The sequence below is a fragment of the Ranitomeya imitator genome, chromosome 5 (assembly GCF_032444005.1).
Source record: "Ranitomeya imitator isolate aRanImi1 chromosome 5, aRanImi1.pri, whole genome shotgun sequence".
NCBI classification, from domain to species: Eukaryota; Metazoa; Chordata; class Amphibia; order Anura; family Dendrobatidae; genus Ranitomeya; species Ranitomeya imitator.
In genome coordinates this window covers 543,376,079-543,393,393 of record NC_091286.1, presented here as the reverse complement: position 1 = coordinate 543,393,393, position 17,315 = coordinate 543,376,079, and the positions used below count along the sequence as shown (strand labels likewise).

The 17,315-nt window shown below is 42.8% G+C and overlaps 1 protein-coding gene across 1 annotated transcript in view; it reads right to left on the bottom strand.

Moving 5' to 3' along the window:
* The window catches only part of LOC138680865 (carboxypeptidase B-like), a 56,127-nt gene extending 41,243 nt beyond the window's left edge, over positions 1 to 14,884 (bottom strand). The window contains exons 1-7 of the mRNA XM_069768087.1: positions 14,790 to 14,884; positions 14,625 to 14,700; positions 6,036 to 6,160; positions 5,379 to 5,475; positions 5,176 to 5,277; positions 4,070 to 4,171; positions 27 to 137 (exon numbers count right to left, since the gene is read on the bottom strand). Coding sequence (XP_069624188.1) covers positions 27 to 137; positions 4,070 to 4,171; positions 5,176 to 5,277; positions 5,379 to 5,475; positions 6,036 to 6,160; positions 14,625 to 14,700; positions 14,790 to 14,854 — 678 coding nt within the window. The 5' untranslated portion in view covers positions 14,855 to 14,884. The remainder of the gene's footprint in view (positions 1 to 26; positions 138 to 4,069; positions 4,172 to 5,175; positions 5,278 to 5,378; positions 5,476 to 6,035; positions 6,161 to 14,624; positions 14,701 to 14,789) is intronic.
* Between the last annotated feature and the right edge of the window lie 2,431 nt (positions 14,885 to 17,315).

Below are 17,315 nucleotides of genomic sequence, written 5' to 3'. Positions count from 1 at the left end.
CCATTCTTATGTGCTTAGTTACTTACTGAGGACCAGGTGTACACATAGCCATCAACATTCAAGACTGGAAGGACGTAGAAATCCAGATTGTTAAGGAGGTTGGTCACTTGTGAATTGACACCATAAGATTCAACAGCCTATGAAGAAAATTAAATAGGGGTTGCCCACTTTATATTTTCTTGAATAGATGAGCAGGAAACTTGATGTTGTGACACTTTTGGCTCCACCACCAAGGAAATGCCAACTTGTTACTCAGAAACTCTCTTCTCCAAAGTACATTTGATGGAGGAGCATGTGACCACACCTGTACATCAATCTTTCCCTACTGAAAAACAGCTTTTCTACATGCGTTGTTTTTCAACTGGCTCTTCAATCAATAACTGCCATTTTGAGAATGAAAAAGACATGCAGTCTATGAGGAGGGCTGCACTACCAAGCTGGATTAGCTTCAATGATATGCTGAAGGTGACAATTGTTCTTTAAGCATTTTATATGTACATGTGCAGTATGTGGTGTGCTGAACAAATGTAATGCTTTATAGTTAATGCTAAAGGTTCACTTATTTTCATGAGATACATAGAGATTACAATATATAGATATACTGCAGTTAGAGGTCTTGCAGTGATTACTAGATGATTTATGGGGGTCTCGACCACTAGAGCCCCCATTGATTGGAAGAACAGTGTACTTTTATCTCCATTAAAATGAAGCAGTAGTGTGCGTGCTTGACTGCCACTCATTCATTCCATATGTGGCTGCAGATCTCTGCACTCATCTTTCTCCGGTAGCCCCATAAAGAATGAATGAAGTGGTGGTTGGACTCTTGCACTAATGCTCCCTTCTAACAGGGATAAAAGTTCCCCATTTGGGTTAATCGACGGTGGTCCTACTGAACAATACATTATCATCCTTCCCTTTGGATAGCTAAAATCTTGTTTTCACTTGAGAACTCGTTTAAGAAACATGATGTTGCGATGTTGGTAATGCGGCTAATGTGATTTATCTTGAATTTTCAAAGGCATTTGATTCTGTATCATATAACAGTCTTATACTGAAGCTACAGAAGCAAGGACTGGGGAAACTATATGCAGATGGGCAAGGAATTGGCTAAATGACAGGAAGCGGGACGGAGTAATCCCATTGCTTCATATACAGTACAGACGAAAAGTTTGGACACCTTCTCATTTAAAGATTTTTCTGTATTTTCATGACTATGAAAATTGTACATTCACACTGAAGGCATCAAAACTATGAATTAACACATGTGGAATTGTATACTTAACAAAAAAGTGTGAAACAAGTAAAAATGTCTAATATTCTAGGTTCTTCAAAGTAGCCACCTTTTGCTTTGATGACTGCTTTGCACACTCTTGGTATCCTCTTGATGAGCTTCAAGAGGTAGTCACCGGGAATGGTCTTCCAACAATCTTGAAGGAGTTCCCAGAGACACTCAGCACTTGTTGGCCCTTTTGCCTTCACTCTGCGGTCCAGTTCACCCCAAACCATCTCGATTGGGTTCAGGTCTGGTGACTGTGGAGGCCAGGTCATCTGACGTAGCACCCCATCACTCTCCTTCTTAGTCAAATAGCCCTAATATAGCCTGGAGGTATGTTTGGGGTCATTGTCTGTTGAAAAATAAATGATGGTCCAAATAAACGCAAACTGGATGGAATAGCCTGCCGCTGCAAGATGCTGTGGTAGCCATGCTGGTTCAGTATGCCTTCAATTTTGAATAAATCCCCAACAGTGTCACCAGCAAAGCACCCCCACACCATAACACCTCCTCCTCCATGTTTCACACTGGGAACGAACCAGGCACGTAGACTCCATCCGTTCACCGTTTCTGCATCGCACAAAGACACAGTGGTTGGAACCAAAGATCTCAAATTTGGACTCATCAGACCAAAGCACAGATTTCCACTGGTCTAATGTCCATTCTAGGTGTTCTTTAGCCCAAACAAGTCTCTTCTGCTTGTTGCCTGTCCTTAGCAGTGGTTTCCTAGCAGCTATTTTACCATGAAGGCCTGCTGCACAAAGTCTCCTCTTAACAGTTGTTGTAGAGATGTGTCTGCTGCTAGAACTCTCTGTGGCATTGACCAGGTCTCTAATCTGAGCTGCTGTTAACCTGCGATTTCTGAGGCTGGTGAACCCCATAAACTTATCCTCAGAAGCAGAGGTGATTCTTGGTCTTCCTTTCCTGGGACTGTCCTCATGTGAGCCAGTTTATTTGTAGCGCTTGATGATTTTTGCCACTGCACTTGGGGACACTTTCAAAGTTTTCCCAATTTTTCGGACTGGCTGACCTTCATTTCTTAAAGTAATGATGGCCACTTGTTTTTCTTTACTTAGCTGCTTTTTTCTTGCCATAATACAAAGCTGTGTATCCACCAGACTTCTGCTCAACACAACTGATGGTCCCAACCCCATTTTTAAGGCAAGAAATCCCACTTATTAAACCTGACAGGGCACACCTGTGAAGTGAAAACCATTTCCGGTGACTACCTCTTGAAGCCCATCAAGAGAATGCCAAGAGTGTGCAAAGCAGTCATCAAAGCAAAAGGTGGCTACTTTGAAGAACCTATAATATAAGACATATATGTTCAGTTGTTTCACACTTTTTTGTTAAGTATATAATTCCACATGTGTTAATTCATAGTTTTGATGCCTTCAGCGTGAATGTACAATTTTCATAGTCATGGAAATACTGAAAAATCTTTAAATGAGAAGGTGTGTCCAAACTTTTGGTCTGTACTGTACATTAAATGGCAGTATGCTCAGGCTACAGAACAGAAGAAGGACTTGGGGATTCTGGTTACAAGTAAGTTGAGCAGCAGTACTCATTGTCAGTACTCAATGTCAAGCAGCAGCCGCAAAAGCAAATAAGGTTTTTGAGGATGTATAAAATGAGAGATAAAATACTGCGATCACAGCATACTGTGTTGTTACCTTTTTATAAATCACTGGTGAGGCCACATTTAGAATATGGGATCCGTATAGGACTCTACATTTTAAAAAGGATATTCAGAAGTTAGAGTCAGTTTAACCCTCTGTCAACAATGGATCTGACAGGCGCAGCTCTTCTACTTTCATTTCTCCGTTCTCACCAGATTTTCAGGAAACCTCCTCCCTCTAGATAGTCTCCTGGCTCTAGCTGCTGTGTGAAACCTGATACCACAGTTGGTCTGCAGAGCTTCAGGAAGGAAGATATAGCTGTGCTGGCTTCTCAGGCTCATTGATCCCGAACACATTACACTTTATAAGGTTGGTATGTAATATTTTTAGTCATTACTATTGTTTATTTAGCTTGTTTTATAAATGGATAGAGAAAGGTTTGTGGATATTTCACATAAATAAGGCAGATTTTCTTACAAATGAAAGTGTGCTTCTCAGGAGTTTTGAAATTTGTGTATATCAAAGTTATTACTTTTCTGTTGAGTAAATGGGTTTGTTTTGCAGCTGATAATGTGTAGTCTCTTTTATTATATCCCTATGAAGGTCTATGATCACTTTTAGATCACTGAAATTGAGAAAATTAGATATCCTAGGCATTTTTCTAACCTGCGCTTGACAGGCACATTGTTCCATTACGAGTCAGTGCGAATATTGTTCCTGACGGAGGGTTAAAGACGGGCAACTGGATTATTACAAGGGATGGAAGGCCTCTCATGTGATGAGAGATTGGAAAAGATTGGCTTGTTTAGCTTAGAAATAAGACGCCTCAGGGGAGATCTCATTTACACGTCTAAAGACTGTATATTTGTGGTCAGTACAAAGGACTGGCACATGTCTTATTCCTTCCAAAAACTATACTAAGGATCAGGGGGCACTCATTAGGAGTGGAAGAAAGGTGATTCCGACAGTTAAGTGGGAAAAGGTTCTTTACAGTTAGAGCAGTCAGACTGTGGAATGCCCTGTTATAGGAGGTAGTAACGAACTGGATTGTTTCCTCAGTACACAACTAACATTGTGTTAATTTAGTGACAAAATGTATAATTGGTGGAGGAAGATTGATATTGATGGATCTAGGTCTATTTTCAACCTGTGTAACTATGTATCCATGAGCTCTTACGTCCTTCACAAACCACTGGCAGAAAGCAGGGGAGATCCATTCTCTTGCATGAGATCCACAGTCAATGAAGATTGCCTTCTTGTTTGATCCACTCTTTCCGATCTTTAAGAATAGAATGAAACAGATTTGACCATCACCATATGAAGGAAATGTAAGTGGTTACATGTAGGCCTAGACAATCTTTACATTTAAGTAGAGCTGTATCTGATTGTATGAATGGACTGTATGTGATTCTTTCATCTACCATTATTTTGTATTAGGGGTGATGCTGAATTCTCCCAGGGTTTGGTTAAAACGGTAGAGGGAGCAGAGTACAGTGCATGACTTAGCCTTTATGGCACCCAGAGGAAAATATTTTATCATCAAGGGTGCTCCAATGACAAAAGAATTGGGTAAAACTACTTGATGTGTATGGGAAGGACATCTTTCATCAGTGGAACATGGAGAAGAAAAACAGGGTTGTGATAGCACAATTGTAGAGATATGTCTACAGATGAAGCTTTTCTTAAACTAGCTCACGAGAAAGATGTCATGATTCAGAAACTTAACTCCTAACACAACTCATGCTATTGAATTTGTACAGTTACTTGTCAACTTACAATACATTTTTTGCATCTAGAAATCTGTCATTTTAAGAAAGAGTACATATGCATGTAGATATACACAAACCAATATCGCTGGTACAATATTATCAAGTCATATGTTTTATTGCGTTATCTTATGAGGTAAGTGTTAAAAATAGCAGTGTCTTGTCCCCTTTTATGTATACATGCAGTAACTATGACAAACGTCTAATGATAGTGGCTCCACATCAAATGAAATATATAGATAGATTTAGGTAAAAAAATAAAGTGGCACTCTTCATCCATAAAACATAATATATTTATTAAATCTAAATAAAGAAAATAAGCTGCAAGAGAGCTGTGTATGACACATACAGAGATGCTTCATCAGGTCACGATTACCTATTGAAGCATCTTTGTATGGTAAACAGCCATCGTCTGCATGCATTCCGTTTACCTGGACTTGTATTGCATTTGTCTACGCTAAGATGCCAAGCGATCTTTTTTGTCTTATATTAGGCTATATAGATAGAAGTATCTTACCTTCAGCAAGTAAAGAGGTCGACCCTCATATGAGCTTCCAATCTGAGAACGGGACACCAGACCTGGGTTCTGAGCAGCAATGTTGGCAGACCAAGCATTGATCTGTAGAGAAAACACTGGTTAGTTTATTTTTACAGTGTATTTGTAGATGTAATTAGACATATAATTGGCTATTTCATTTTTATGTTGCAAGAGTTTCTTACTGTATCAAGATCATTGTACTTCTCATAGCTGTGCACAGCACGAATGTTGCTATCACGCTGCTTTACCAGGGCCTCCTCGAGGTCATCAATCATGATTCTCAGAGAAAAGGAAAATATAGATTTAGTTCAGTAAATTCTCAGTTATTAAACCCATAATATGTTTAAAGGGCTTGTCCACTACTCAGACAGCACCTTCTCTTATATGCCTCCTTATATATTGCCGTTCCAGTGAAATTTGCTCCTGATCACGGGAGACCTGCAGCTAATCAGCGGCTGTTTCATTCTCAATTGCGTTGGTTGTTACTGTCATTTGGAAGACATCAGAAAGCAGAAGCTGCTCACACTGCTTCTCGATGTTAGTTTTGTCCTAAAGAAGTGACAGTGAATTGGCCACTAATTACTTGCAGGTCTTACATAATATAAAAACATCACAGGAGCCCGGGAAGAGCCAGTGCTGTCATAGTTGAAACGGCACTAGAACTAGAAATGTAGAGATTGAGGAGGTGTTGTCTGACAACCCCTTTAAATAATACATTTTACCTTCTATCTTAGATTGGGAAAAGTGGAATATTAAAAGTCTATTGATTTACATGAAAGATCCCAATTTATTGCGTATTATTGATAAAAGGAATCTGAGAAAGTGACAACTCAACTTACTCAAAGGGAATTTTACTTTGTTGAAGGAGAGCCTGAACATCAAAGGCCACTTGACTTTCAGCTCGGAAGTCAACATGTTTGCCTGGTTTTACAAGCTCAATAGTGTCTGGAACCCAGAAGTCAAGCTGGAATAGAAAAAATAAGATAATTCATATACAGCTGCAAAGTGTATTTGGCACGGATTTAAATGGTAATTTATACTATATGGTACCATAAAATATGCAATTCATTGTGATGATACATGATGAACATTCTGCCAAGATGCTGGCCACCAGTACAACCATTCTATATAGTTACGTTTTTTCATTTTCCTGTGTTATATATGCTTTGTTTGGTTTGCTATATGGGTTTGTAGCATCTATTTGTACATACTGTGTAATTGATGTCCACTCGTTATGTTTTTCTAGTACTTACTGGCATCACCACTGAGGCTGTGCAGTGTTCACCTGGCACTATGGCACATCTTTGATCCAATACTGTAAAACATTGCACTCCCCTGCTTCAACAGCAGTAAAGCTTTGGAGGTCACCTACTATCCTTAATTTAGAGAATAGGAGAGATAACAAGCCATCTCACCACTGCAGACAATTTTTGGCGGCATTGGATCACTGCAGTTGTCATGTGCCATTACGGTATTGTCATTGCACAAGCTGGTGGGCAACATATTTCCCTGGGTTAAGTTCTCTTCTCAATGTGATCATTCTCTATTGTGCCCCTGCTGATCTCTGTGCATTAACACCACAATCCATCAGAGCAACCATCTTTCTCTCATACGAAATGTGAAGACTGTAGCCATGACTGCTGCAGTAGGTGACACCCCCTCCAGATGTTGATTCCCTGAGACAAGTAATTAAAGTGTGTCTAACGCCAGACTATGGTTGCCATTTTCATTTAAGAAAATAGTTGACAGTCACAAGCAGATGATTTTTTCTAAATAACACATCAAAAATGCAGATTTTTGTCCATATTGCCACCTAGACCCTACATTCTAGAAAAGGTCTCTCTGAAGTTCCAGATTGTGGCATCCCGGCTTGCAGAGTGGAATCCCACAACCGTTCACAGCTTTCCTTACTGTGAAACTGCAAGATCTTGTGTGTTTTCACAAAATCTCATGCTTTAACTAAATCCGTGCAACCACATCCTTTTGGAAGCAGTTAAAGGGGTTCTCCAAGTCTTTTATCAAAAGTCTACGGTCACTTTATGTGACTGCTGACTTCTAAATCATCACTGTGTGTTCACCGCATGCTGTAAGAACTTCCAATTTCATCAGCGAGATAAATATGCATACTTCCTGTCACATTCAGACTAGACGTATGTGGCCTCCAACCAACTTTTGTGATGTGTTATGTCTATCCTGTGTCATAACATACAACTCTCGCAATTTCTTCTAGGGTTCCTAAATTATTATACACCATTTTAAAGGTTGATGGCATGCTACATCCCAAAGGCGCCATTGGACTCTATCATGCAGCACGGAATAGATGTGACTGCAACTGATTGAAACCCCTGCACCCCTTATAATTACTTTCTGAGGACATCTGCTTGTTCTCAATGCAACCTGTAGTGTAATTTAAAGAAGAGTTGACCTAGACACTACTCATCACCAGTAGAAGCTTAAACTAAGAAATATTCAAGAGTCTTCAGAAGTGAAATGATTATTTCTGTTAGTAAATTATGAAGTACTAGATGGTGGCCCGATTCTAACACATCGGGTATTCTAGAATATGCATGTCCACATAGTATATTGCCCAGCCACGTAGTATATTGCCCAGCCACGTAGTATATTGCCCAGCCCCCTAGTATATTGCCCAGCCACGTAGTATATTGCCTAGCCACGTAGTATATTGCCCAGCCACGTAGTATATTGCCCAGTCACATATTGCCCAGCCACATACTATATAGCACAGCCCACGTAGTACGGTATATTGCCCAGCCACATAGTATATAGCAGAGCCACGTAGTATATTGCCCAGTCACGTAGTATATTGCCCAGCACAGAGCCACGTAGTATAGAGACAAAAAAAAACATATACTTATCTATAGCCCGTTGAAGTCCTGCTATACTCACCCTCCGCCGCCTTTCTCGCTCCATTGCAAACGGCAGCTTCCGCTCCCATCCCAGGGCTGGTGTGAGCAGGACCTATGATGACGTTGCGGTCATATGACCGTGACGTCATGGCAGGTCCTTGCAGCACACCAGCCCTGGGACGGGACCTCACCGGAAGCTACCTCTTGCAATGGAGCGGTCCCGGGAGCTTGGAGAGGAGCGAGAAAGGCGGCGGAGGGTGAGTATAGCAGGTTTTTTTTTTTATTATTATTTTTAACTTGATGCTGTGTAGGCAGCATCAATAGTAAATAGTTGGGGACACACAGGGTTAATAGCAGCGGTAACGGAGTGCGTTACACCGTGGGCCGTTACCGCTGCCATTAACCCTGTGTGAGCGGTGAGTGGAGGGGATTACGGAGCGGGCGCCGGGCAGTGAGTGCAGGGGAGTAGGGTAGGGACTAATCGGACTGTGGCCGTCGCTGATTGGTCGCGGCAGCCATGACAGGCAGCTGCCGAGAACAATCAGCGAACGAATAACCGTGACAGAAGGACAGACAGACAGACGGAAGTACCCCTTAGACAATTATGTATATAGATTACCATTTTATTAACTATGAAAAATGATAAAGTTAGTAAAGTAGTGCATTCTATGTCTAATGTGGACAGATCTGTGAGTACAAGACAGGATTTTCCTTGGTTTTCTCCTCGTCCTTCTGGGTAAGTAACTTACTCTTAGGCTGCCGTCACACTAGCAGTATTTGGTCAGTATTTTACATCAGTATTTGTAAGCCAAAATCAGGAGTGGGTGATAAATGCAGAAGTGGTGCAAATGTTTCTATTATACTTTTCCTCTAATTGTTCCACTCCTGGTTTTGGCTTACAAATACTGAGGTAAAATACTGATCAAATACTGCTAGTGTGACGGCAGCCATACTCTGAGATAAATAAGAACTGCCTTTTAGACGTTCTCTGTACTTCATTTATACCGAGCTGAAATTAATTATAATAGACCACTAGAAAAAAAGTCAGAAAGTGTTAATTATATGTGGTCAATGGAAACGGTCAAACCCTGAATTAAAGCTACAATGCATGACTTCAATGTTCCTTGGTGTTTGTTGTTTCTGATGTACAAGGACGGAGATGCTTTGAGATTGATTTTGAATACAGATGAAAGGGAGATTCATTATACAATGAAAGCATGAAGGCTAAAATAACAGAGTTCATTCTTAAAAGTAAGATTCAACTTCATAAAGACAAACGTCCAGGGGTTTAAATGGAATTTATTAAAATATATACTAATATACATACACACACAGCTAAAACCAGGGTAAGATCTCCTCTACTGCTAAATTTTTGGTGGCAAGGGTCCATAGAAAACATTAAAATATTTTATTTCTTTTCTGGAAGGAATGAAAACTATGTTAAGATTGTTAGCTCTATGGGACAGACATACTGTAATTCAATGTCTGACACTTAGAAAAGACTTGGATCATGATTAGGAAGGGATGTTAGCTGACACAGACCTACAACTCCTTAGTACAGAGCAAGGTTTGGGTGGCTGAATGCCCTCAATCAAAAGGTAAAACTATTTTTCTACTTGCATACAGTAATAGCCTGTTCTCCAGAACTAAGGTGATGGGTATAGTACAGGGCTGGGCAATACATTTTCCCGAGGGGCCACATGGGAGACCGTGACTACTGTGGAGGGCCAAACCAATAGGCCGAAATTAATTCTACTCAATATTAATATTTATATATTATAATTATTATATTATTGATAATTATATTAATATTAATTGTATCACTTAATGTTGAGCTGACATAAGTTTACTGACATTCCCCTATATATCTTATGAAGTTGGAGCGCCCCCAGACGCAGGGCCGCGGCTTACTCGGTACCGGTCCTCTGCTGGCTCAGTTCTGGGGATGTCACAGTGGCTGGACCTGGTCTGTGACCCTGCTAAGGGGCGTCCAATGAAAGGTGATGGGAGTCTGTCAAGGTTTCGTGACGCCACCTGTGGTGTTCGATCAGGGTGACCAACGATGCTTGGGGTCCAGTGGGGTGATGTGATGGCAGCTAGATGATATACCTTCCCACAGGTGAAGTATGTCCCCAGGGCTTCCCAGTAAGGTGGATGGTGTTGGTGTGAGGTGCAGACAATAACGAGGACACATGGTTGCAGTCTCTTTACCTCTTTACTGAAGACCAATAGCGCCTGTGTGTTGTAGTGCTACCCTGCTGAGCATTCGGAATAGTCCTCACAACTTCTGTTCTCATTCGTTCGTTCATTCTAGTTCTTTCTAATTCTTTCTCTTTTGTTCCAGATGTTTCTAGTTTCTCGTCCCCCAGGTATGTTATGGCTAGGACGCACCCGTATGACGGGAAGGCTCGGAGCTCTTCCGGGACCCTAGAGACGCCCCTCTCCACGCGTTGCCCCCTATGTCTGCGTAGGAAATTTAAGGTAGACAGCCAACCTATAATTAACTGTCCTGCGGAGTTTGAAGTAAGGCATAGAGTCAGTTACTTCCTCGGTGTTCCGGCCACCGGCTACGTGCCTCAGTAGGATATTGCCATTCTCGGGGCACGACTCCTACTGGTTCTAGTTGTGCTGATCTCGTTTCTCACTGTTCCACAATATCCTTCGCTTCGTGTTTCTTTCTTAGGATACCGCCGCAAGGTAGTGCAGGCGCGGTTCCGTAATGTTCTGTTCTGTTCGCTAGGTACCTGCCAGGTTCCCACGCCTGGCAGGGACCCCCCTGAATCTTCTCCCTGCAGCACCTCCGGCTGAGGGATGCTGCCTGAATCCAACCCAGTCAGCTTCTGTTCTAACTTCCTATCCAACCCCTAGTTTTACCAGTGTGAGGAGTGGCCCAATAAATAAAGCCTTTTTCTCCTCCTAGTGGCCGGAGTGTGAAGTGTAATGTGTGCTGGTGATACCTGGTCAGTAGAATTCCTTTAGTGCCATCAGACGTACCATCACTCCCCTTAGTGGCAGAGTAACGTTACTGCAACGACCAGATCTCTGGGGCGCTGCAAACGCAAGTACAGCTCCTTCTGTATACCATATAAGCCCCCCAACACCCCCTTATATGCGGAATGAGCCCCAAACAGCCTCCCCATATGCAGCAGGAGCCCCACACAGCCTCCCCCATATGCGGCATGAGCCCCACACAGCCTCCCCCATATGCAGCATGAGCCCCACACCTTCCTCCCCATATGCGGCATGAGCCCCGACAGCCTCTCCCATATGTGGCATGAGCTCTAAACAGCCTCACCATATACAGCATGAGCCCCTACAGCCACCCTATATACAACATGAGCCCCACACAGCCTCCCTATAAGTAGCATGAACCCCAGAGTCTCCCCATATACAGCATGAGCCCCACACAGCCTCACTATATACTCGGCATGAGTCACAAACCGCCTCCCTATATACACTGCATGAGCCCCAAATAGCCTCCCTATATACACTGCATGAGCCCCACACAGCCTCCCCATGTACACTACATGAGGCCCCCATAGGCTCCCCATATACTGCATGTGGCCCCCATAGCGTCTCCAAGTGCAGAATGATGCATTCATAGCCTCCCTATGTGCAACATGATGCCTCCATGGCCTCCTCATGTGTAGCATGTCACCCCATAACCTTCCCATGTGCAGCATGTCATCCCCATATCCAGCACCATGAGCAGCACCATGTGCAGCATGTCACCACCATATGCAGCATGTCACCCCCATATGTAGCACCAGGTGCAGCATGTCACCCCCATATGTAGCACCAGGTGCAGCATGTCACCCCCATATGTAGCACCAGGTGCATCATGCCACCCCCTTATGCAGCATCATGTCATCCCCCATATGCAGCACCATGTCACCTCAATATGCAGCACCATGTCACCCCCATAGCCTCCCCATGCCCACCAAAACATCCCATACACATGAAAAAACACCACATACTCATTCCCCTCAGTCCCGTTCCCCGGTGCTCGGCTTCTCTCCCTGCCTTCGGTGTCTGCAGTACACAGTTGACACGATTAAATGATGGTATTGTGTCAGCTGTATCACACGCTGATCCACCAATAGATTCAGTGTGGATATAGACAGCAGAGACAGCGAGCGGGCAGACATGGTGCGGACCGTGGGTCATTGTTGTCAGCCCCTCGGCTATCTCGGTCCGCGCGCTGGACTGAGAAAGCCAGAGGGCCGGATATGGCCACTTTGCCAGGTCTGGTATAATAGGTAAAGGGGCACCTAAAATAACATTGAGAAGATGAGGAGTTGGAGTACATTTATAGACTTTATAGACTGCAAAATGACTAAATCAGTGCTTTGATTTAAAATTTCTTTATTACATGGCTGAACAAGATAATAACTCTGTAGTTGCCAGGGAACACCATGCAGCTTTCTTTATTGCTACGGAAGACTAATAAATTACTGATTATCCATCTTAGAGATATCGTAACAGTTTAGGGAATGAGAAAACAGAGATTGCATTCTGAAATCCTGACTTGGGAAACAAAGGTGCCTGTCCTATCCCTGCTGGTCTGCACACTGACTACCTTTAAGTCTACATTTGCACCATAATGAGATTTGAGATTTGAAGAACTACTGTGGCCCCCAAAAATGTATACACACTTCATAAGTGGTTATTTATGCCCTTATTAAAAACCTGAATTGAATTATGATGGCCATATTATTATTATTATTATTATACATTTTTATAGCGCCATTTATTCCATGGCGCTTTACATGTGAATACGGGCAAATATAGACAAATACATTATGTACCATTACTCTATGTGGAAGATGTATGTAGTCACATTATTGCTAAGATCCTCCATGTAAAGGTCATTAGTAGGGTTGAGCGAAACGGGTCGAAAATTTTCAAAAGTCACCGACTTTTGGCAAGGTCGGGTTTCATGAAACCCGACCCGACCCCTGTGTGGGGTCGGCCATGAAGTCGGCGATCTTTTGAATCTAGAATCGGAATTCCGATACCGATTCCCGATATGTTTAAGATATCGGGAATTGGTATCGGAATTCAGATTTAAGTGTAAAATAAAGAATTAAAATAAAAAATATCGCAATGCTTACCCTCTGACGCGCCCTGGTACTAACCGGGAACCTTCCTTCCTTAGAATCAGCCTTCCAGGACCTTGCGGTGACGTCGCGGTGTCGTCGCGGCTTGTGATTGGCCGCGCGGCCGCCCATGTGACCGCTCGCGCGACCAATCACAAGCCGCGACGTCACCGAAGGTCCTGGAAGGGCTGATTCTTAGGAAGGAAGGCTGCCGGAAAGAAGCAGGGTGCGTCCGAGGGTGAGTATATACCTAATAGTAATATACTCACCCTCGGACGTGCCCTGCTTCTTTCCGGCAGCCTTACTTCCTAAGAATCAGCCCTTCCAGGACCTTCGGTGACGTCGCGGTGACGTCGCGGCTTGTGATTGGTTGCGCGAGCGGTCACATGGGCGGCCGCGCGGCCAATCACAAGCCGCGACGTCACCGCAAGGTCCTGGAAGGCTGATTCTAAGGAAGGAAAGTTCCCGGTTAGTACCAGGGCGCGTCAGAGGGTAAGTATTGCGATATTTTTTGTTTTAATTCTTTATTTTACACTAAAATATGAATCGCAGGGCCTGAAGGAGAGTTTCCGCTCCTTCAGACCCTGGGAACCATGGAAACCCAATACATTGCATTGGGTTTCAGGTTTCGGCCGACCCCGACCCCGACTTTTTTATAGGATCGGCCGATTTCACTCGACCCGACTTTTGAAAAAGTCGGGTTTCGTGAAACCCGACCCGATCCTATAAAAGTAAAGGTCGCTCAACCCTAGTCATTAGTAGAGTCAATGAAATTTAAATGTGAGTGGACACTGTAACTAAAGTTGTTTGTGCAATAATTCACTGGAATCAGAAGTGTCTGGATGTTAATGGTGACCACTTTGAGCACCCAATGTGATTACAGAAGTCAAACATGACTTACAGCTTTCCATTTTTTGTCTATATCTGGGAATAGTCTAGATATAAAGCTTTTATACCGATTTTTCATGTTGAAATATGTATCCATTTTTTTGGACTACCCTGTTTTGTCATGCGTACAGTCCGTCTATCCATTCTAACTAGTGATGAGCGAATATACTGGTTACTCGAGATTTCCCGAGCACACTCGGGAATATTTTTTAGTGCCCGGAGATTTAGTTTTTATGGCAGCAGCTAAATGATTTACATCTGTTAGCCAGCATAAGTACATGTTGGGGTTGCTAGGGAATCCCCACATGTACTTATGCTGGCTAACAGATGTAAATCATTCAGCTGAGGAGAGGAAAACTAAATTTCTGAGCACTAAAAAATATTCGGAGGACCCCGAGCGTGCTCAGGAAATCTTGAGTAACGAATATATTCGCTCATCACTAATTCTAACTCTTTGTACACTATTTATCTAGGTCTAAATTGAGATGATGTCTATATATATCCAGAGTTACTCTTAAGTTCCTCCTATATGTATGGACTTGACTTGACTTGACTTGATTTGAGCTGAACATACCTTAGCATAATTATCTAATGATCTGATGAATTCAACATCCTTGTAGCTTTGTGGAGTTACCCGGAAAACTTTCTCCCTGTAAGTAAAAGGTAATAAATGTTAATGTTAAAACCCTTCTCCATATTTTATTATGTAAACATAGCCCATGTTAAACATGGCACTTACCCATGAAAGCCTCTGGGTTCAGCGGACACGGCCGCAATACTCACAAGGATAAGTATGATCCACATGGTGATGAAGGTAATGGTATTCAGCTTGGTTTCCCATTTATATACACAGACTGTTTATCTAGGTCATGATTTGCATGATTTGCAGAGAGAAGTTTCGTGCCCATTAGTCTGTCTCATGCATGATTGATTATAGCACTGGCCTTGTTGTATTTACCCAATACCTTGATTTTGTTCACCTGTGTATTAATTTATGGAAATTCATGGCAAATCCATTGTATAGAGAATGCACACTGTTTTTTTTAGTTTTCCTGAAATTGAGGAGGAGTTTCTTTAAACAACATTTGAAATTTTTTCATTCATGAATATTTATTATAGAACAGCTCTGGGGTTTACTTTTAATGTAAAACATACAACGACTTTTACTACAGGTTTAGTATAGGTTAATGTGGGAAATTTGCATTGTTTTGCTCAATAATTAATTATTTTGTATCTAAATTTGCATATTGCTAGAAATCATAGTTGCAAAATTATAATAAATTATATTTTTTTATATTGAGAGTTTTGACCTGATATTTGTAATCAAACATGCTCTATAGTGAGTAGAAATAATTTTCATTAGATGAGATAATTCTCGTTTTCACATAAAATACAGGTTTTTAAAGGGAGTCTGTCAGTCCTAATTAGCTAAGCATATTGCTTTGTGAGGCAGAGATACCCTATAAAATAAAAATATTTCCACCAGGTTCACAAGAGCATATAAAAAATTGTCTGATTTTCATCTAGAGAACTTGGATGATTTTTTTTTTTACTTAGCATTCCCTACGTTTTTTATGCAGCAGTTATTAATAATTTACAAGAACATTTACAGATTCCTATGTTTCAAAATGACAATGTATATGTAGAATATGATGCTGTACTGTGGCTCAATATAGCATCTGTGGCACCCCTAGGGGTATTTGCCACAAAAAAAGTAACTGACACTAAATACAAATATTAAAGATAGCAAAACTGCACTACCACCTCCGGCCAGAAGGGGGAGCTCCAGAGACTCCCCTTGATCCATTCTGGTCTGAGAGAAGAAATGGCAGTTGGGCTAAGGAGCTGAAAGTGAGAGGTCATACAGCTGAATTTCTAACAGCCCTATGACGGTTTCCAGGCCCAAATCACCGGCCTGAGGAGAAGAGGGACAGAGAAAAAGGATATTGTGAGAACCGGGTAGCATTAATCACTACCCAGAACAGGCGCAAAGACGGATACCGTGGCTGTATTCATTATATATAATACAGCAACCGGAAAAACGTGAGGTGAAATCAGCTTCACTAGGGCCGGACGCAGCAACAGACACAGAGTTCAGCGGTACTCCCGGAGGGGGTAAGCCGATAAAAGGACTCGGGTTGCCCGTCGAACCAGGACCCGGAGGGGACAGATTGGGCCGGCAGCCAGTTCACATACAGCAGCAGGGCCATACAGAAACTGCGTACAATAAGAGGCGAAGACCCCAGCAAGCTCAAAGTAACTCAGAGTTCCCATACAGACTCCGGTGACAGGACTGGTTGTAAATCCCTTTATGTTGAAGTAAATTGGTTAAATGTTTCAGTGCCTCAGTCTTTCATTTGGACAATAGCCATCTATCTAGGATCGGGATCATCACCGCTGGGAGAACCTGCTGCTGATCAAGTAAGTGTCTTTTCCCTCACGATACCCTTACACTGTGTATTGCCTGAGGCCACAGCACCGGGTCAAGCCACCCGTGACATACCCCTCAAGAGACAGACGCCATTGGTCCGGTGCTGGGTACCCCGGCCTCTTGGGCGTCACAATTGGTGTCACGAACAGGATCGAGCCAGCCCATATACCGGGTATTGTGTGCCGTGATTGGAGCCCAAAACTTTGAAAACTTGGATGAAAAATCTTGAAAATTGACTTTATTAAAGAAAATTCCATTTCCCATTAAAAACTATTGAAAGTGACTTTTCCCCATTGGTTATAATGGAGTAAAGATGGCCGCCATCCCCTGAGGTAATCACCCTGTAACCGTTAGGCACGAGACTGTTAATTGGGCTACGCCATTACTTGAGCCCCAGTCTGACTGAAAAACTTCAGAATCCGCCATTACGGAGCGCACGGCGGGCGGGAGCAGCAGGGGGCGTGTCATTGTGGGCGGCACCAAAGTGAGCGCTCTGACGTCAGAGTAAGGGGAAAACCAATCCTGCTGCACAGCGGAATGAATCTACACTATCCCGACGGAAGCGGAGGACCGGAAGGGTCCGGATTAACTAAGGGGGCACAGTATGTCGCAGCACGGAGACGCCGCAGCACCCGGCAACGCTAATGCAGCTGAAAGACAGAGTGTCAATAGAGAGTCCGGCAGCGCAGCGGTGCAAGGAGTGGTGCCCATCATGCCGGTGCTGATGCCATATACCCCGGGTGGCCCGTGGCTTCCAATGTATGAAGGTGAGCCTAATACCCTTGAAAATTTCAGAGAAAAGATGCTGGCCCATTTTGACATGTTCCCCGTGGG